At 39.8% G+C, this 22,102-nt stretch overlaps 1 protein-coding gene across 1 annotated transcript in view; it reads left to right on the top strand.

Annotated features, from left to right (window-relative positions):
- GUCY2F (guanylate cyclase 2F, retinal) overlaps positions 1–22,102 on the top strand; it is a 108,007-nt gene that overhangs the window by 1,572 nt on the left and 84,333 nt on the right. Inside the window, exons 2-3 of the mRNA XM_003262187.4 lie at positions 4,611–5,414; positions 15,146–15,447. Coding sequence (XP_003262235.3) covers positions 4,769–5,414; positions 15,146–15,447 — 948 coding nt within the window. The 5' untranslated portion in view covers positions 4,611–4,768. The remainder of the gene's footprint in view (positions 1–4,610; positions 5,415–15,145; positions 15,448–22,102) is intronic.

Raw genomic sequence — 22,102 nt, 5'->3', positions numbered from 1 at the left:
TAACACAAAAATGCCAGCCTTACACCTAGAATGGACAGTTAATCACTTTGATCTGAGGGGCACCGAAAGTTTCTTCATTTTTTTACTCAAAAAGTAGTCCATCCTCCTTTGCCTACCTGCAACTGATGCTTGAAATAGACATTATATTATTAGAGATTAATTATTTTGGCATAAACTTCTCCCCAGCCCTTATGAGAGAACAAACACCACTGGTTGGGGAGGAATAGAGGAAAGTGTCAAATATTATCATTCATTTACATATTAGTGCAAATCATTTAAAGAGTTTCTTTCTTTAGAGTTGTTTTTCTCTCCATTAACTAGAGGGCAGAGAGAGCTGTGCTAGAAGTTTGAAGACAAACTTTACCCCTTGATAATTTTGCCAAAGGTGGGTCTTGATTAAGGCCTAAAACAGAGCATTTTAAATAACATGGTAATACAAAACATTTTATTTGTGCTCCATATCTCCTCTTCAGTATTAATTCAACATATATTTTTTGCACACCTACTATGTGTCAGGAACTGCAAAGGGCACTGGAGATTTAATGTTAAGCAAAAGCAAGCAGGGAATTTACTAACTTGGTTTTCTCCCTCCTGAGGTACATGCTTGCTTTTCTTGTTTAGATTTCTTGGCCAGGCCCTTATACTCTCCCATTTTTTTTTTGTAGTTAGTCTTAGCACAGACCAACTTCTCAACGTGTTTGTTATTAAAGATAATAAGATAACCAGTGATTTTAGGAGCCCAGGTTTTCAGTGTAGCATAACTCCAGCATTGTGGGGGAGTGGGGTCTTCACATCACAGATGCTTGACAGAGGATTCTAGGCCAAAATTAAAAATGATCAGGAACTGGATCTACCAGATAGAAGCAAGTACTTTGGGGGAATCCAACTCCAGTGAGAAGCTAATTAGAGCAGCAAAGGCTAGAAAATGTTGAATGAACTCAGCAGTTTCAAAGTGCAGAGGTTTAGAAAAGTAACTGCCTAGACAAAGTACAGAATCCCAGGATGGATGGAGGTCAGAGAAGAAAGGGACTTGCTGATCTGCTAGTCCAGCTAAAGGGGAAAAAGGAGAGACCCAGAGTAGGCAACAATCTGTTCGGGTCACATGGTGAGTCAGTGCAGAATTGGGTCCAGGACCCTGGCCTTCTGATTCCCAGTGCAGTCCTCTTTCCAAATAGTAAGGAAGAACCAGTGTTTATTGAAAGACAACTGTGCACTTAGTATTCTAACTTATTTAATTCTTTATCTCAAAATGATTAAATTAAATTTACCCCACTTTGCAGATGAGGAAGTTGAAAATTGGGGCTAATATGCTGAAGGGTGTACCCTCAAGATTTCCATTCTCAAAGATTAGGATTAGCTTTATATAGAATACAGTGGAACTGGTGCTCCCCACCCCCAGCTGTGCAGCACTGTGCCCTGAGTGAGGAGTAAGTGGGCAGTCCCAGGGCTAGGCTTGAACACTAGTAGCAAATTACTTCTGGTTGGATAATGAATTTCTGGTGGCTCCTCCCAATTTACTCTGCCCCTCCCCAACTCTACCTAATTTATTCTTTCATGGGTGACTGGGAAACTTCTTTAAACTGCAAATGAATGATTCAAACTCAGTTTGAGTAATATAGCAGGTATAATAATGGTAGTCTCATTGACTTCATAGATGAAGGGCTATCTGTGCAACTTCTATCTAGTACGGTGCTCAATCAACTAGGGTGCGAATCTCCATTCTACCATGGTTTGCCCTTAGGCAAGTTACTTACCCTTTCTGAGCCTCAGTTTCATCATCTGTAAATAGTGATGATAATAACACCTACTTCAAAGGACTGTGATGAGTTTTTTAAATTCAGTTTTTAAAATGAGACAATACATGGAAAGAGTGTAGCCCAGCATTTGACACATAGCAAGAACTCAGTATATCTTAGACTTTGTTATTCTAAGTGCTGATTTCTGGATTAAATGCACAGATACTGGGAAGGAACCCAGGAAACTAGTGTGTTTGGGGAAGAAGAGGCAGTATGTCGGCTTTCTTGCCCTGTTGCTGTGAATAGGGCTCTGTTTCCCATATAGAGCTGTCCTCACTGTTGCCCATTCCTAGTGGTCAAAAGAGTGAGGCCTATAAGGACAGAGATATAATGTAGTTCAATATCCTTGTCACAATACAGACGAGAAATAGAGACCCTTCCCATATTACTCCAGATAATGAGTGGCTCCTACAGTGTCCTGGCTCCCAAATTTTGCCATGGCAGAGAAAAGAGGGAGGCTGGAAGAAGCTGGGAAGAGAAGCTTGTGGCTCTTGACTAGAGCTCAGCTCTGGGTTGGGAGCTCTTTGAAGCCTGAGTCAACACCTCATACTTCATCCATCCTGTATCTCACTCTCATGCATTCAACCTGGTGCACAGAATAGATCTAATTTTTTGGAGGCAGGTTAGACTGGATTATCTTTGAGGGCCGAGGAATAAATTTGAGGCTCTTATGCATATAATCAGCTCACAATCATCTTTCCACTGTCCCCAAAGCAAAGTTAGAAGTTCTCCCCCATCCCACACACCCCTCAGCCACTGGCTTATGTTGTTTTGTGAACTGTTTGCTCCCCCAAGACTTTCTTGACTCTCATTCAAATCAGCTTTCACCAATATATGAATGTTGGGGCATACTATTTGTGGTAGGTCTTTAATATTCACTAGATACGCCTCAGATTGGTCTCTTCAGGAGTCAAGGTTTCTCATAAAATTAGGAGTGAGAGTCAAGATAATAACCAACAGGGCTGGCACAGCCGGAGTTGTTGCTGCCCCAAACAACCAGTTTGGCCTGACTGGTGCACACCAGCGCTGATTATCAGCCCTGAGGAAAGCTATGCCATTATTTTGATCTTTGATTAGAATTAAGGATTTACTAAGGATTCTCCTTATTAACATCTCTGTGACCTATCTTTAAGTGTTGTGGGGTCTCAGGGTTTTGTACTTTGTCTTCTTTCTTTACTCCACAAAAGGCATGTTTTAAATTACCGTCTATCAATTGATTACACTCAAGTTTATAACTCTTATTCAGCTTTCTATTAAGAATTTATAACTCTTGTTCTGCTTTCTATTTTTTTTCCTAGGCCCTCCAGTATGTGCTATTATCTATTGGCTATTGACACTTGTTGACCAATTCAAGATGTCTATCAGAATGCATCATCTCTCCCACCTCCTTCCTCCAATGTTTCCTATCTCAGAGACTTGTGCCATTTTCAATCAGTTTCCTAGGTCTGAAAAGCTCAAAATCATCCTAGAGTTCTCCTTTATTTTCACTTACCTTCTATATCTTGTCAGTCACCAAGTTCTTGTTATTTCTATTTTCTTAATCCTGATATTTTTAATCTTGGAGGAAATGATCCCATTCCTCTAGGTCTTCACTACCACTCCCTTGGTCTGTCATCATTTCTCATATGGATTATTATGACAGACTCCAAACTGGTCTCTTTGCCTCCAGTCTTGCTTTCTTCCAACTCATTCTCCACATTGTTGCTAGAGAGATCCTTTAAAATGGAAATCTGATAATACTATTTCCCTGCTTAAAACCATTGGGTACACTATTCAATCACGGCATATCTTGGTGATCTGGCCCTTGCCTTGTCTGACATCACAGACTCAAGCAGAACAAATGCTTTAGAATTCTAAGAATTTCTACATCACAGACTCAAGCAAAACAAATGCTTTAGAATTCTAAGAATCCATATATATATATATATATATATATATGTACACACACATATATATATACACACATATATACACATATATATACACATATATACGTATATATACATACACACACATATATATACACACATATATATATTATCTATCTATCTATCTATCTATCATCTATCTATCTATCTATCTATCTATCTATCATCTATCTATCTTTACCTCTGGGTCTTTCTGCATGTTGTTCCTTCTGTTTGGAAGGCTCTTAGCATCTTAGCACCAAACTACTCCTGCAACCTCATTCACCTGGCTACCTTTTTTCAGTACTCAATCCTGAGAGACTGTTCTTCCTCCCTTCTCTCCTCCCCTGAAATCTGAGTTTAGGTGATCCTCTCTGTCTCTCTGTTTGGGCTACCTCAATCATAGCACTTTTTACTCTGCATTGTTATTTTCTGTTTACATCTGTTTCTATCCAAGAGAGCTGCATGGGAGAGAAAAATGGACATATTGAAAACTATAATAATGATACTATGTCTAATATAATGCCAATGACTTGCCAGGCTCTGTTATAAGCACTTGCTGTGTGTTAACTCACGTAATTTTCATAACACTGTAAGGTGGGCAGCTATTACTGAAGTTGAATAAATAGGAATTGGTGATAGATTGAATGTGGGGGAAGAGAAGGAGTCTCAGTGATTTCCAGTTTTCTGAAAGAAGCAAGTGGGCAAATAGTGGATGGATGTGCCATGTACTGAGATAAGGGGTACAGGAAGAGGAGGAGTTTTGTCAGGATGGGGGAAAGAAACTTTTAGTTTGGGCACTACCATTTTTTTTTTTTTTTTTTTTTTTTGCCATTCTTTCACAACCGATTCTTTCCAGAAGCTTCAGAAATAATGTGAGTAACAAACCTTTTCCTCTGATTGACAGGCATTTGGAAACACCACTGTCTGTGTCGGGAAAGCAGAATAACTCTCCAGTATCTCGTCATTAGCTTGCTGGAAGCAGGAGGGCTATGTTCCTGGGACTCGGGCGTTTTTCTCGCCTTGTGCTCTGGTTTGCGGCTTTCAGGAAACTGCTGGGACACCATGGCCTTGTTCCTGTGGTGCTCGTGCCTTCTCTCTGTCATGTCCCTTCCGCAGCAGGTGTGGACACTCCCCTACAAGATAGGGGTGGTGGGCCCTTGGGCTTGTGATTCGCTGTTTTCAAAGGCCCTGCCTGAGGTTGCTGCGCGATTAGCCATTGAGCGAATCAACCGGGACCCATCTTTTGACCTGAGTTATTCTTTTGAATATGTGATTCTCAATGAAGACTGCCAGACTTCGAGGGCCCTCTCCAGTTTCATTTCCCACCACCAGATGGCCTCAGGATTTATTGGACCTACCAACCCTGGCTACTGCGAGGCAGCCTCGCTCCTGGGAAACAGCTGGGACAAAGGGATTTTCTCTTGGGCTTGTGTGAATTATGAATTAGACAATAAAAATAGCTACCCGACCTTTTCTCGGACACTCCCTTCTCCCATCCGGGTGCTTGTAACTGTCATGAAATATTTCCAGTGGGCTCATGCTGGAGTCATTTCCTCAGATGAAGACATTTGGGTGCATACAGCCAATCGAGTTGCAAGTGCTCTTCGGAGCCACGGCTTACCTGTAGGGGTCGTCCTGACCACAGGACAAGACAGCCAAAGCATGCGGAAAGCTCTCCAGAGGATTCACCAGGCAGACAGAATTCGCAGTGAGTGCTTTCTCCTGCTGACATTTAAACGTGACTTCAGGGAAAGAGATTACAATCTCCAAAAGGTTTCCTACCCTCACACCCTAGGGTAGCACTTCCCTTCCCATTTCTTTACACATTTGCCCTTTTTCACTCACACACAGGTCCCAAGACTGCCCTGCTTCAACAGAGCCTGTTTTATGAACTGAATAACAGTACAAAGAACTCTGTGCTTCATATGCCTGTGGATGCTACTGCCTGCTCTTAGCACCTGAGTGAAGAATGGTGTCAAGAGCACTGTAGCCATACATCCTTTCTTTCTGCCCTTAGGACCCTGGTATGGGGAGGCGAGGGTCTTCTTATGGCTTCATTTTTGTTTGTTCTAGTCACTGAGGATGGATTTACTTTTGACTCCTTTCTGGATACTTTCCTTCAAAGGTACCCAGTGTCGTTGTGGGACACTTAACTTAGAATCTGTCTTCTCTGGACTCCAAAATGTCCATACCTTCTGCCTCTTCTCAAAGCAGGGCTTTTCTTTTTGCAGCACACAGTTAGTTGATATGGAGGGCACCTAGCTGATGAATGAAAGCATATTAAAATGAGAAGACTGTCTAAATTTTAACAGTTTCCCCTTCCAATGGAAGCTTAATGTTCAAAGATGATTCTTGCAGAGACAACAGACAAAATGTGAAGCAAAGAACTTGACCCACTAAAGTTATCATTCTCAAAGTTAGTTGGGTGCATTTTGGCAAAAGGGGGCCCTTCCTGGTCCTCTTGAATCAGATCTCTTTTACTCACACTTATGGCAAGGCCTTGTGACACCTGGTTTTGATTCTTTTCTATTCCAATTTTTTAACCTCCATTTTACCTTTCTCTGGAGATGGCTATGATTCATGGAAACGCTGCTCATTCCCCCACTGCAGCCACTCCACCACTTTAGGATGGATATCTCAGAAACTATTTGACAAACTGATTCCTTCAAGGATTAGTCCTGGTCCCAGTCATTTCCTTAGCAATGAGTTTGTTAGAGAATGGTCCAGCTTAGGCCTGGACTGTAACCAGAAGCCTGTTTTAAGTTTCAAGTGGCTTCAGTATTGGGCCTTAATTATGATGATTACAAGAGGATGAGGGCAAGAGGAGTTTTTAGTTCCAGAACTACAGTAATCTGCCTCCAGCTCCAGTTGACAAGATTCCGTGATGTTTAGCAATCAGTGTGGCTCTCATTACTTCATAATAGAGCTTGATACTTTCAAAGCAGAGCATAGGATTATTTTGAAAGATATAAAATCATTTGCAGGAGGAGCCATGACAGAAACAGGCTAATATATCTAGTATCATAACTTTATAATAGGTTACAAATCTTCTTGAAGCCCAATGTCTCCTGCAAGTTTATATTCCATGAATGTTTCACATCCCACCCATTTGTATACTTTGAAATGACATTTTGGCCTCTACCATAAAATGTTAAATAAATCCAGGCCCTGAAGCTCTTTGGGCTGCCAGACTGAGAAGAATTAGGATTGAGTGCTAACCACCCACAACCCCTTTGAGGCAGGGAGGAAGCAAATGCACATATTATTGCCCTACCATTAGAGAGTCCTTTAGGTCAAGGGTTCTCAGTTTGGCTGCATGCTAGAATTACCTGGACATCTTTTCAAGACTACTGATGCCACAGCGCCACCTCCAGAAATTCTACTAGAATTGGTCTGTGGTGGTTCCCAGCAAAGGTATTTTAAACAGCTTCCCCGGCGCTTGTAACGTGCAGCCAGAGTTGAGAAATGCTGCTTTAACTTAATAATAATGCAAATAAATATTTCTCGCTTTAAGTTCCCATTGTTTTAATATGACTTCACTTAGTCAGATTGTTTTCTTTATTACAGTACAGATCTGCTCACTAAGGGAATGGAAATTTTGAGGATGCAGAGAAAAAAACCTAGAGAGGATGGTTATGGAGCAAACGAAGACCTTGAATAGCAAGGACAGCAACAGGAAGTGGAGGAGGGATTCAGAAGGAGAGATTAAAGGGAGTGAAGACAAAAGCTCTGCACTGCAGGATTTTCCTTTGTTTTTTGACAAAACATAGGCAGATTCAGATGAGGCATGCTGGGACCTCAGTGACATGAGTCAGAATGTGGGTGGGGTGGGGGCAGGGGAACTGAGCCATTGGTTGGGCTGTGGCCTGAGTACAACCTCAGGCAGCTCACTGTGCTTTGTTCAAAGCAGTGTGTAATACCCATACTTGGTACAGGCACATGTCTGTATCTGAGGGCATGCCAACTGGTGGGTGAGGTGTGACAGGGGGAATGGTGGAAGCGGAGTGAGTGTTAAAGTAAGATGGACCTTGCCCTTGTTGTCCACTTGATCATTTGTTGAAAACAATGCCCCAGCCCATGGGAACATGTAAAGCAGGATCCAGAGAATGAACAAAAATAGATATCAGAGCTTTAGCTAAGTGGCCTAAGGGTCAGGGCACATCTTTTGTCCCATTAGAAAATTGGAGATTTGGTGAGAAACCGAGCCAGAAGCCAGTGAGTACAGATTGGGTCAACATAGCAGTGAGGAAGACTGCAACACACCATGCATAGCGCATACCGGATCAAATCTTTAGCTAATTTTCCAGCTCCTCTCAACTGCTGGGACTGAGGCTGCTAAGTATTCGTGGATGTTATCTATCTGGACTGAGAAGAACTAAAAAGACAACAAACTTTTTGTGTGATCTCAGCTGAGAAGTTCTGAGGAAGGCAGAGCCTGACTTCTTCCCTATTTTGCTAGCTATGAGGCTGCTTTTTAACACTGTGGACCCCCAAGCAAACCTTCAGAGAGGACCCTTTGTGACATACAAAATACAGTGGAAAGGGACCCCTTCCTTTGGAGGGGCCTAGAAATACTTGGAAGTAGTAGAAATAATTCGAAGGTTGTTTTTTTTTTCTGATCTGTTCGCAAAAGCAGTGATGGCATTGCCATGTGGCAGTGGCAGTGGTGGTTGTAGTGATGGTGGTAGTGGTGTGGGAGGGGAGAGAAGAGCAGCCTATTACTGGCTGGTATGACACTTCTGATTCTTATAAGTTAATATTTCCAATTAGGAACTCTCCTTGGCAACTTACCGGAGTTAGAGGAAGCGTCTTTCTCAGAAACAGGTCTAAGTTGCACTTACATAATATCAATGCAATGATAGATTTAATAGTAGATAATAATGGCAATGATAATAGCCATGTGCTCTTGGGTGGGAAAACAGTGGGGTGTTACTATATGCTGCCATAGAGACAATAAAAGCAACCATACTATTACTTTACGTGTAAACAGCTGTCTACATTTTACAAGGCATTTGCACGTAGATCTCATTTAATTCTCAGGATTATCCAGGAGATAGGCATTTTCTTTCAAGTTTTACAATATCTGCGAGTCTCACAGTAATAAGTACATACGTGTAAGCACTATCAACACTAAAGAAGGAATAAATAAAGTCTCAGAGTGAGGGGATTCAGCCTCTCCCAGATTCTCAACTCAATTCTCTTAAGCCTTGGGAGCAACTACCAATTTTCTTTGCTTCTGACAAAGTCAAATAGGAGAAATATTAATCAAAGACAAAGGCCTTAATTTATAGTCAGGGCTGCTGTGTGTGGTTATGTAGGTTGTGCCCTGCACAAGGAAACCTAGCTGATTGGACTTGAGGGCCAAAATCCAGTCCAGTCTCTGCTCCTCAAACCATGAGCCCTGTTGGAAGTTTTTGTCCAATGGCACAAAAGGGCATTTACTTACCAAGCAGGCACCTGTAGGGTTGCATTCATTCAGAAGGGGTTCCTCTTCCAATTCCTGCGAAGGTTAGCAGGAGGCCCTACCTGCAGCTCTTTAGAGAACTTTTCAAATGGCTATTCTAAGCCCTCTCTTTTCCTCATCTTCTTGCTGATCAGCCCTGTGCTTGGCTGATTGTATAATCCTTTCAATTTGGGCTTACCAGGATGTTGGACCATTTGGGATTTCCTTTCAATCGTTCCGAATTGGGAATGCTTCATTACAACATGATGTTAAGTAAATATGACACCATTGGAATAGCCTTCTCTTGTTCTTCCAAAATTAGATACCTGATTGCTATCTTATTGCCTAGGACAGAATGGCTTCTTCTCGTTTATTGAAGATTCCTGTATATAAGAAAAAGATAGCAATAAAAATAATGGTAATAGTTAATATTTATTGGGAGTTTACTATGTGCTAGTAATTTTTCAAGGGCTTTGTATGGACTATGTCATCCAATTATTGAATCACCCCTGTTAAGTAAGGGCAATTATTGTTTACCTACTTTATGAATAAGACTTCTAAAGCTAAAAGGGGTTAAATAACCTACCCAATGTCACACAACTGGTGAATGAGAAAGCCAGGATATATATTCGGAGTAGTCTAAAGCAGTAGTTCTCAAATCTCAGTGGGCATCAGAATCCCCTGGAAGATTTATTAAAACACAGATTGTTGGGTTCCTCCTCCAGAGTTTCTGGTTCAGGAATGCTGGCGTGGGGCCCCAGAATTTGTATTCTAATACTGCACATTCTCAGGTGACATTGATGCTGCTGGTCCACGGACCACACTGAGAACCACTGGTCTATCGATAGACCAATACTATACTACCTCCTGAAGCATACTCACTTGAGATCCTGTGTTCTATATGTGGCATATAATTCAGCCCTTCCACCTTTCTTTCTTAACTTTTGGACCCATAGATAAAATTCTTTATGTGCCTCAGTGTACCAGGTGTCAGCCCTGTTTTCCTATATTAATAACAACAGTGATACTGGTAATACTATGACTAGGAGCCTTAGCATCAATAGGGAATTTGGTATAGGATTTGGTATAATGTAACACCAAATGTAAGTAACTATAAATGGCAAGAGGACAACTGGCTTTCATGAATGGCTAATGATCAAATTATTGAAGGCTTGACACAAGAGGAAATCTCTAAACATCTAGACTTCTTGCATTTAAGAGGTCTTACGTACATAGCAGTTTAGGAAAAACAGGAGAAAACATATGTTTCAAGGTATGGAGAAATATAAAACCTTATCTCCAGCTGGGCAGCAATGTTAAGGCAACAAATGCAATTGCAATACAAGTTTGAGTATGAAAAAAATATGGTCTGATGCAGATGGAATAGTCTTTGAATGTTATATTTATGTGCCATCATGCTGAGCTACTTGGACCACTTCAACACCAGTGGTAGTTAAGTAAGTGGTAGCTTCAGGACTTATGCCAAAAACGTGTGGGGTGTCCTTAGCTGATAGAGATAGCCACACATCACCTAGTATAGTGTTCCAAAAGTCTACTTTGAGAGCCTCCTGCACTGAGTCACAGTTGGGGATGGGGCCTGGGAAACATGCACATTCCAGAGCCTCCCACCTTCCTCTTACACAGCCATTTATTAGGCTGGGTGGGAGAGAAAACTGAGAGGGAGAGGGTAGTAATGTACTTCTTTCACAATATGGCCAGATAGGAAAGAATCCTGAGAAGATGAGACTTGGGATAAATCTGCATGCTGCCCTCCTCCTCTGGTCTGTCTCCCCTCCCCGCCCTCTTAGCAACTGTTCAAATGAATGACAGTAGCAGGAAATATCACAAAGGGGTTACAATAAAGAACAAAGGCAGTAGAATGGGGGGGTGTCTCTGTGGACTGTGGGCAATATTGATGGCTCACAAATATGAATATGGCTCCTAAGGACTTCTTTAGCAGCAGCAAGTGGAATCATTTCCATCTCGCAAGGTGTGAACCTGGGCCCAGTTTCCTCCATGGAGGACACCATAGCCAGTAATCTGAGAGAAATAAGTGACTTTTGCCTTTTCAGAAACACAGTTACTCTCTCTCAAGAAAATATTGGATATACTATTTTAATTTAGGAAGAGAAATAGGAATTGAGTGACATGGAAATTGGCTTCTCCTGGAGTTTCATGGCATTTCCTGCTGCTAGTGAAAGAAAGGGTCCTAGACAGCCTGCTATGGTTGGTGCCACAATATGAAGACATAGACACTAGACAGCTCAAGTAGCTCAGAGAAAATGCTGGTGTCATATCCTGGTGAGATGCGATCTCAGAAGGGGTGTATTTCCTGGTCCTTGTTTTGACTATAAAGTAGCTTGACAGGATGGAAACTTACAAATTAGTATTATTCAGTGACCACCTGTTGACCCAGGCCTTGTTTAGGATTTAAGGTTTCTGTACACTAATCCTTTCCTGACAACAACTTACAGGTCAAATCCCATTTTAATGAATGTAATTTTAACATAATAAAACTATTTAGTAAAATTATCTTGTAGAACAGATGTATCTACAAATCCCTGTTCACGAAGCACTCAATCTATTAAATTAAGATGCTGTTGTTTGAATTCAGTATTTATGCTTTCTACTTTAATCATGTTCAATGGCAAGATCTTGCCAGGCAAAAAATAGAGGAGCCTGTGATTATTCCCTCTTGAATTTCCTATTTCTTCTTCTATAAAATGATGGGGATGGGTTGGCCTACTTGGTCTTAAAGGGTCTTTTCAGTTATAAAAATTCAGACCCTTTGAAATATGGTCAGTGTGGGTCAATGAAAGAAAAATAAAGAGGAGAGATTCAGGGTTGAGGGTAAGGTACTGGGCGTAGTTAATGATAGTAGGCATGAACAACAGGCGTGGCAGTATCTACCTGCCCAACAAATATCACTTCCAATTGTTCCTCCATCCTAACAATCAATATATGCCCATATCTCATATCTCAAGGAACCCACAAAAAATACCCAAGTGTACAAGCTCTCCTCCTGAAGAGGCTGTTAGTTTACAAACAGTCATCTAAACAACATTTATTGTGTGCATAATATGTACAAGGATATGGAAATAAATAAGACACAGTTCCTGACCTCAAGGAGCTCACAGTTTGGTAGTAGAAGCTGATATAAGTAAATAAGAGCAATAAATCTTATAAGTGCCAGGATAGAAATCATCTCAGGGTAAGGTGGGGGCTCTAATCCAGTGTCACAAGTCAGTTTCCCTGGAAAGCAGTCTGTCAGATGGCGCTTTGAGTGCAGGAAGCTTATTGAATGAGTATTTTCAAGGAGAACACCTGTGAGGAAGAGAAGACAGTAGGATTGGGCAGAGAGAACTGAACTGCAGTGCAGCCACAACAAAGGCCTCAGCCAGTCTTAGGGGGAGCTCTAGAGCTGGTATGACACTTCAGAGTTGTCCAGAATTGAGATGAGGAGTCTGGGCTGTTCTACCTCCATGTGGAATAGTCATTAGGTTCAGTCTCACCCACAGAAAGGGGCACAGTGTGTGATAATAATTGTTTAACAGCCAGATCTTCAGATGGAAAAAAGTTCTGATTTGTAGTATTTGCTGATTTCCATAGTGTAATCACTCCCACAATGGTCAATTTCAAGCCAATAACATGATGTTAACTGACTCACAAAATCTCCAAAAGTTGAACCAGCAAAAGCGAGCCTCAGCCCACTACTGAGAGGATGTAACCTTGAGAGAGGTGGCTTTCCTTAGCTGAGGCCAAGTCTCAGAGAAAAATCACCTATCAGCTACTAACACACCCAGCAGCTGGTGGAATGAGTGCCTCAGTGCTGAAGTGTGTATCTTGATGGCACATCATCATAGCACCTACTACATGTAATGTATGTTAAAGTATTTGCTGTATTGCAATCAGCACCAAACACTAGTTCTATTTAACATTTTCCATGCAGTAAAGTCATTTTAATATCCCTTTAAGTAAATTAAATCAAATTGTATCACTATCACTATTGAGTAACCTTGAACAAATCACTCAATCTCTGATTTGCAGAAGAAAGATGCTAATACTGATCTACTTGCTGAGGATACTGTTGGACAAACTGGCCAACTGAAGCCTCTGACTAAACCCATTTTCCCTGCCCCAATGGACCTATGACTATACTAATTTGACCAAACTAATTTACTTTTAATGGTTCAGCCAAATGTAGAGAGTGAGAGGTCTTCATTTCTATTTTCTTTTTCTAAATCCAACTCTTGCATTGTCAAACATCTCTGGCACTCCATTTTCCCATTATACAATGTGTGATTATAAACAAGTGAGACTGAATCCCTTGTGTGGTTCATGAACTAGCTCCAAAGATATCCTTCGAGAATTCTAAGGAAGGTCTGAACATCAGAATACATGTGGAGCCTCTTAGCATAATTATTTTGAAGGAGTTAATAGTCATTTGAAAACTCATGTCATGCTGTGGTGTGTGCATATGTGTGTGGTATGTTTAAATAAACTTCATAACTTATTAGTTACACTTTAAAAACTAAAAAGTACCAGCTGTAGCTCAAAGGGAAACTTTCTAGGGGTGCTTAGCAAGTGTAAAAAGGTGTTTGAAAATAGATGAAACAATATGCAAATGCCAAAGACAAGTCATTGAATGTAGTTAAGCACCCTTAGTTCTTGAGATTAAAGGTTCCATGTAAACATGTATAATTAATATTTACCAGTAGCAATAGAGTCTTTGCCTTTCTTCAAGGAGCTCAGAATACTTGCCAGGCATTATCTAATTAAACTACTCAGTGTACCTGTAAAATGCATTGGAATATACATTTTAAAGATGTGGGCACTGAAGCACAAGTGGGCTTAAACTAAACTTATTTAGCATGCCAAGGGCAAAATTGGATATAAGACTTTCAGTCTCATGATCTAGGTGCCATTTTTCAACCGTGGCCCCCTTGAATCCACTCTATTCTAGCATAACCTTGCCAAACAACATAGTTTCATAAGTCTAGGAAGAATTAAATTGAGTGCATAGTAGTTCCAATTACAGGGAAGTTAGATTTTAAAAAGTTGAACATCTCACCCATAATATTACAGAGAGTACATCCTTAATCTGAGAATCTGAAATCCAAAATGCTCCAAAATTGAAAACTTTTGAGCACCAACATGACTGTCAAAGGAGATACTCATTAAAGTATTTCAGATTTCAGATTTTTGGATTAGGAATGCTCAACAGGTAAGTATAATGCAAATATTATACTTAATATCCCAAATCTAAAAAAAGTCTGAAGTCTGAAGCACTTCTGGTCTTCAATAGTTTGTATAAGGAGTAATCAACCTGTAGTAACATTTATAGGTGAGTGAGTTAGTGCTTTTCATTGTCTACAATGACCTTGGTAAGGATGAGAACAGTTGGTCAAAATGTATTAGAGTGCATGTTTGTAGGAGATGGACAATAAAAAGCAATAGTGGCTGTGGTAACATCTCCCATCCTCTCTTACTATTCTCTCTTCTAATTCTTCAGTATATAGTAGCTACTATTTATTGTGTGCTATGTACTAAGTAAATGACTTGTCTCCTTTCTTCAACCATCACTACCACCCCATAAGTACATATTGTTATCTCCATTTTATGGACGAGACAGAGAGTGGTTAAGTAATTTAAAAAAGGGTACACAGTTAAAACTGGTGGTGTTACGATGTAAAGCTGATTTTTCCAACCCTAAAGCCTCTTTTTTTATGCTACTCCCCATTTATTATACTAGTTCTTGTTCCTGTCTAGGTATTAGGCTCTGCAGCCTGTAGGCATGTCTCTGTTGCCACTATCCCCAATCTAGAGTCCATGAGCATACCTCAGCCTCAGCTCAGGACAACATCTTGCTTATCTTGGAGGCATAAGAAACCACTTACAAACTGGTTAGAACACATTTATTTTTCCTCTCTGTAGTTTTTGGTACTGTGCTTTACTAACAGATTGCTTCCATAACCTCCTTGCTTTGTCGGTTTCAGTAATCATCATGTGTATGCATTCAGCTTTGATTGGGGGAGAGACTCAGATGCATCTCTTGGAATGGGCTCATGATCTGAAAATGACTGATGGAACCTACGTCTTTGTTCCTTATGATGCCCTGCTCTACAGTTTACCTTATAAGCACACCCCCTACCAGGTCCTAAGGAACAACCCAAAGCTCCGGGAAGCCTATGATGCAGTGTTGACCATTACAGTGGAGTCCCAAGAAAAGACCTTCTATCAAGCCTTTACAGAGGCAGCAGCAAGAGGTGAAATTCCTGAGAAGCTGAAGTTCGATCAAGTAAGTACACATTCACAAGTTATCATGAGCTGAGAACCTAAAACATCAGCATGGTCAATTATTTTCATACCAACAATCTCAATTTCATAGGAGACCCAATCAATGGCAGACAACCACAGACAAATTAAAAACATCTTTAGTTTGCTGAAAACATTTGTGAAACAAAGGCATGTTATTTGAGATTTTTTATCTTTAAGCAGCCCACGATGACATTATATAGTCAGGAAGAATAAATGTATTTAAGAACAGATAAACAAAACTTTAATATATACTGGTGCTGTTCAAGGGAGCCTAATAAAAATAAGTCCTATTTGTGGTGTAAGTTCTGAATTAATTTAACAATAAGGCGAAAGAGCTAGTATATAAGAAACTATTACCTTTATTTTTGATAACACTGGTATTGGAGGATGTGGCTTCTACCTGTAGGCATTTGTGCTTCCCAATACTGAAACCAAGGATTAAACAAACTTCTCCATCAGGTCAATGGCATTGCTGGACCACTGCAGTCCTGCCCCACGAGGGCAGGTCTTTTGTAAAATGTGTAGTCTGGAGAGGAACAGCAGAGCATTTGCTTCTTGTAGGTAGTCTGCTCCCAAGAGAAAGAAGACAGGAGGGGCTGAACTACACATACTTAGTTCTCCTTCCAAACTAACCAGTCAGATTAATTCATTTTTCCTTTGTGGGGAGGAATGAGTAAGTGGGTGAAGACAGGCCACTTGGAATGGGGAAGAAGTCCTCCCTTCTGATATACAAGAAATAGTATTTATATATGTGTAGATAAATGTATGTATAGGCATATTTCAGATTCCAATCACAGCCACTGAAGGCTTAGAGAAAGAAAAAGGAGTGAGGAGGGGAAGAAAGTAGAGAAAACAATGGAGAGCAAAGACAAAAACAAAGAGGATGAATACAAAGAAGATGAGGAATATGAGAGGAAGATGGGGAGACAAAAGAAGCCATTTAGATTGGAAAAAATGCAGAGGGACGTTTCTGTACACTGGAGGTCAGATGTAGAAAGCAGACATTTTCAAAAGTACTTAGAACAACATACACATAAGTTTAAAATCTCTGGCATTTGCTAGAATACTGCATTAGTCATATTGCTTCTGGCTGTAAGTAATAGCTCAATACAAAATGGTTCAAGTAATAATTCTTTTTCAAAATTTGAAGATAGGGCCCCAGAGTTGATTAATTCAGCAGTCAATGATGTCATCAATGAAACATGTTCATCTTTCCACTTTACAAGCCATAGCATGCTAAGCTTGCCCTCATGAGCTGGTTCCTCTTATGGTCCCAAGGTGGCTGCCACAGTTCCAGACATCACATATGGGTGGAAATGTCCAGAGGTGAAAGTAGACACTGTCTTTCCCTTGCGTCTCTTTTTAAGAGTGAGGAAATTGGCTGGGCGTGGTGGCCCACACCTGTAATCCCACCACTTTGGGAGGCTGAGGCGGGCAGATCACGAGGTCAGGAGATCGAGACCATCCTGGCTAACACAGTGAAACCCCATCTCTACTAAAAATACAAAAAATTAGCCAGGTGTGGTGGCGGGCAACTGTAGTCCCAGCTACTTGGGAGGCTGAGGCAGGAGAATGGCCTGAACCCGGGAGGTGGAGCTTGCAGTGAGCCGAGATCACGCCACTGCACTCCAGCCTGGGCGACAGAGCAAGACTCCATCTCCAAAAAAAAAAAGAGTGAGGAAATCTTTCCCAGAATCTCCCCAAGCAGACTTATACCTTCTTTGTCACGATTGTGTCCCATGCCCGTGCCTAAACCAATAATCTGGAAGGAGGAATGTGACAACTGTGATTGAAAAGTGTGAACAAAATATATAGCTGCTGGAAAAATGTGAACAAAATTGAGATTCTGTTAGCAAGAAAGAGGGCTGTTAGGTAGGCAGTTGATTGTGTCTGATATTCATATTCTTTTTTATCTGTCCTTTATTTCATCATTCTGTGGGCTGCTTCTCTGTCTGAATAGTGATTCAAATGAAATTTAGGTTTATGTATCTCTTTCTGCTTAGAGGATTTATATCAAATATTTTGCTGATTCTTGTTCTAATAAAAAAATTAATAACAGAGATATTAACAATGCTGGATTTGGACTTTATTGTTACTGATAAGTTTATAGTAAGTATTACTGTCTTTTAGGAGACACACACATGCACACACACACACATAACTGAAAACAACTGGTCAGTTTAGTCAAGAATTGCAAAACTCCTCAAATTGCTAAAAATGGTTGGTCAAACCAGTTGTTTGATGTGTTTATAGGCAAGCAACCAGATGATAAATTTTTGTACTTTTTAGCCAATGATATGGCATCACATAGATACAATTAAAGTCAAATTTCTGGTTTAATTAAAGGATCAAAGGAAGGAAGGAGAGGGTGTATGTGTGTGTGTGTGTGCACATGTATGTATGTGTATGTGTATTGTTCATATATATGAACAGGTATTTTGATATAAAAACTCAGACCTTCTTCTCTTGATATTTGCGTCAATCCTTTTGAGCTTGTGGAAAACATAAGGTAATTAAGGCAAAAAAATATGCCATTAGCTTGGTTGCTAGGCAGCCTGCACTCTGCTTTACACAAGGAAATAGAATAGCTACAACAAAGAATCCAGAGCTTATGAAAAAGCCTGTTTGGATACATTTGTACCCCTCAGTTTGCAGGTGCCCAGTCTGGACCTTCATAACCAAAGAATGATATAAGGGTGAGATAATTATCTTCATGTCTCTGATAAACAAAACCCCCACTTTCCCTAAATTATCTTGCTCAAAGGTACTTTAGAAGGCAGCCAGTATAGCAGAAACTGCATATGTTAAGGTGTTAGACAAACTTGGGTTTACATCCCAGCTCTCACTTTTACTAGCTGTGTGCCCCTGGGCAAGTTACTTAGACATTTGAGTCTCAGTTTCTCCATGTGTAAAATGGGTTAGTGAGCTATATCTTCTAGGACTACTGTGAAACTTAAACAAAGTAACATGTAAAAAGTGACTATCAGAGTGCCTGGCTCACAGCTACCTTTTTCTTTCCACTTTTTCTCCTTTGAGGCTAGGATGACCTTATTGATTGGTGGTGACCTAGACTCTAAGTTACAATCTTTAGCTTCCTACTCTGTTGAAGTTTTCTGATTACTGGCAGAGAGTCTCTCAATATTTCCAGCTTTCAAAATTATAAATGGCATATTCTCAGATCAAATTATGTAGTTTGATATTTGCCTATCCCTGGGCTACTGTTGTTTGTTCCCTATTTGGTCAACAGGTCAACAACTATTTATTGAGCACCTGTGATGTGCTAGGCAATATGTTGAACTCTAGATAGAACCTATACAAGACAGACAGGGTTTCTAGCAATGGTATGTTAGAGCCAGTCCAGAAAAGCTGATTCTGTGCATCTTTTCCGAGCTCTCCATTCAGTGACATCAATTGGTAGCTTGAAATCAGGCATGGTAGTAGTAGTTACACTGCAGAAACGGGCAAATGCTACAAATACGAGTTTTTTTTTCCCCCTCTCTATATAGCTGTTGTCACTTACTAGCACATCACTCATTGCCACCCTTATAGACCTTAGATTTTAGTGAGAGAGACAGATAATAAATGGTTAAGCAAATGCATTAACAAGATGGCTGTATTTCTCCCTTGCTCAATAACTTTCAATGAAATAGAGATTTCTATATACAAGGAGCATTGCCTACAGCAGTGGTCTGCAACATCTCTTAATTTATACTCTTGCTTCTTTAACAAGTAAAAAATGAAATGAACAAAAAGCTATCAAAGTGAAACATATACACATAGTTTTAAAACTCAAGAAATGCTAAAAGGTTTATATCAATAACAAAGCAGTCTATAAGGCCTCCTTTCTTCCCTTCATCAGAAGCAACCACTTTCATATTTTTTTAGCTCTTTATTCTGGTATTTACTTCTATGTTTCTAAATGCTATGCTGCTGCTGGTGACTCTTGATTAATCAATTTTGAGCGTTATTTGTTGTATTACTATTATAGTTGAGGAGCACTCTTAGTCTTTTTGTACTTCCTTACTCTCCTTTAAACCTTAAATATGGTTATGTCCCAATTTATAGTTAATCCATATTTAGTATTTTTAACATAGTACCTATGTAAATATCATTTATTGCTAATCCACATGATATAATATGGTTATAATTCTTGTCACATGTAACTTCATTTTTACCGGGGTTAATAATTACTTCAATTTTTAATTTGCTTACCTTAATTTGAATGTCTAAGTCTTTCCATACTTTCTGATAAGGCTGTAAAATCCTTTCAAAACAACTTTTTACATAGTAAAGCCTATTAAATCCCTCATCAGTTTCATTTGTTTTTGCTGGGGCTCTCTGTCTTCCTATTCCAATCTAAACATGTTGCTCCCTAAGGCTGCTGCACAACTATTAATATTATGCTAGTTTTCTATTTCCATAATTCTTTTTTTTTTTTTTTTTTTTGAGACGGAGTCTCGCTCTTTCACCCAGGCTGGAGTGCAGTGGCGTGACCTCGGCTCACTGCAAGCTCCGCCTCCTGGGTTCACGCCATTCTCCTGCCTCAGCCTCCTGAGTAGCTGGGACTACAGGCGCCTGCCACCGCGCCCGGCTAACTTTTTGTATTTTTAGTAGAGACGGGGTTTCACCATGTTAGCCAGGATGGTCTCGATCTCCTGACCTCGTGATCTGCCCGTCTCGGCCTCCCAAAGTGCTGGGATTACAGCATGAGCCACCGCGCCCGGCTATTTCCATAATTCTTAAATGTCTCTTTCTCTTCTTGGCAGGATCTACGTTTTATGAATCTCATGACCTATTTTCTTGGTTTAATCTGTCATTTTTGTGGAGCACATCCTGTAGTAGCTTTTTACAGGAGGTAAATTTTTGAGATTTTGCTTGTCCGAAAAGTCATTATTTCATCTTCACTATTGATTGATAGTTTGAATGAGTATGCAAATCTAGGGTAGAAATCATTTTCCCTCAGTACTTTGAAGACACGTCACATTGTCTTCCAATTTCCACTATTGGTGTTGAGAACACTGATGTCATTCTTATTTCTAATCTTTTGATACAACCTATCTCCATTCCTCTTTATCCTTTCAGAAACTTTTAAAATGTTCTCTTTATTTCTGATGCTATGAAATTTCATGATGATGTATGCATCTTTGACACATAATATGCTGTATTGGTGGAGCCTTTCAATCTAGAAGCTGATTCCTTCTGAGAAATTTTCTTCTATTGTTTATTTGATAATTTCTTCAACAACATTGTCTGTCTTCTCTCTGGAAATACTATAAGATATATAAGATATAAGATGTCCTTGGTTGATCTTTTAATTGTCTTATTATTTATCTTATATGGTCCATATTTTTGTTTTTAGTTTTCCTTTGTGGGAGAGTTTCTCATCTTTGTGTTCTAACACTTTTACTAATTCTTAAGAATGATTTAGTTATATTTTTAATTTCCAAGAGTTCATTCTTGTTGTTTGATTATTTTAATAGCATTCTGCTTTTGGTTTATCAATATAGTATTTTTCCTATTTCCCTGAGGTACTCATTATAGTTTTTTTGAAGTTTTCTTCTGCTATTTTATCTGTTTTTTCCTCAGTTCCTAATTTTTCATGTTTTTATTTCATGTTGAAAGTTTTCCTTAGATGTCTGCAGATTTGAAGGTTTATGTGCATGATGGGTATGTTGACAAGTGGGCTTCAGTACAGGGCAATTGGCTAAACAGTTGCTTTTTGTTTGCTTCTTTTGGTCAATATCTGTAGGCCTTGGCTCTTGAGCTAGTCTTTTTCTTCAGAGAAGAGTCTTCTAATCTTCTTGGGAGTCATAATCATAGCTGTCAGTATTCCGGAAGCAATGTTGGGAGGAGACTGGGATTCTCACCATTAAGCATGAAAACTTTAACTTCATCACTGTTTTTTTGTGCTCCACCTCATTTCCAACTTCCTTTTTGTCTAGTGTCTGTTTCCTATAGACGTCTGCACCTCCTGGTAGAGGTGGGTATGGGGGACGTCTACATGTTTATTACACAGACATTCAGAGAGCTCTTGCTCTTTTAGTGTTTGGCCTCACCTTCACTTCTACAGTACTTGGTGGTTGTAATTACTCTTTCCAGGATTCTTACGGGGCAGATCTGCTTGTTGCTTATCAGTAATTCCCTCTGCAAGCACTTAGGTTTGACTGTTCTCCACTTTGCTAAATCAGTTGCCATGTTTGTAGCAACTTTTTATTTTCAGATTCTGTGGTACAGGGTTACAGATGTTTCCTAATACCATTAGATATGGGAGATTTAGTGTTTCTGTTCCTTGTTCTCTTTGTTTGAGAGTGACATTTGAGAGGAGAAAGAGAGTGAAGTAAAAAAAATCTTGATTTCATTATTTTTAATCAGGAAGTCTATGGAAAGTCATGAGGGAAAAAATAAGTCACAAAAGGGTGCATGTGATATTATTTTACTGGTGAGTTTGCCAAAGCCTATTAATTAAGTTAGTAAGTATTTATTAAGCTCAGATTTAATATGAAGGTTAAGATAATGGGTTTTGAAGGCAGACTGCCTTAAGTTTACTTAAGCTCTCCACGTCTTCTTTTCCTCATTTTTAAAATTGAAAATAACAATAGTACCTAACTAACAGGGTTCTTGTGAGGATTAAATGA

Source organism: Nomascus leucogenys, chromosome X (genome assembly GCF_006542625.1).
Source record: "Nomascus leucogenys isolate Asia chromosome X, Asia_NLE_v1, whole genome shotgun sequence".
In the NCBI taxonomy this organism is placed as follows: domain Eukaryota; kingdom Metazoa; phylum Chordata; class Mammalia; order Primates; family Hylobatidae; genus Nomascus; species Nomascus leucogenys.
This window is presented reverse-complemented; position numbering and strand designations above follow the sequence as displayed.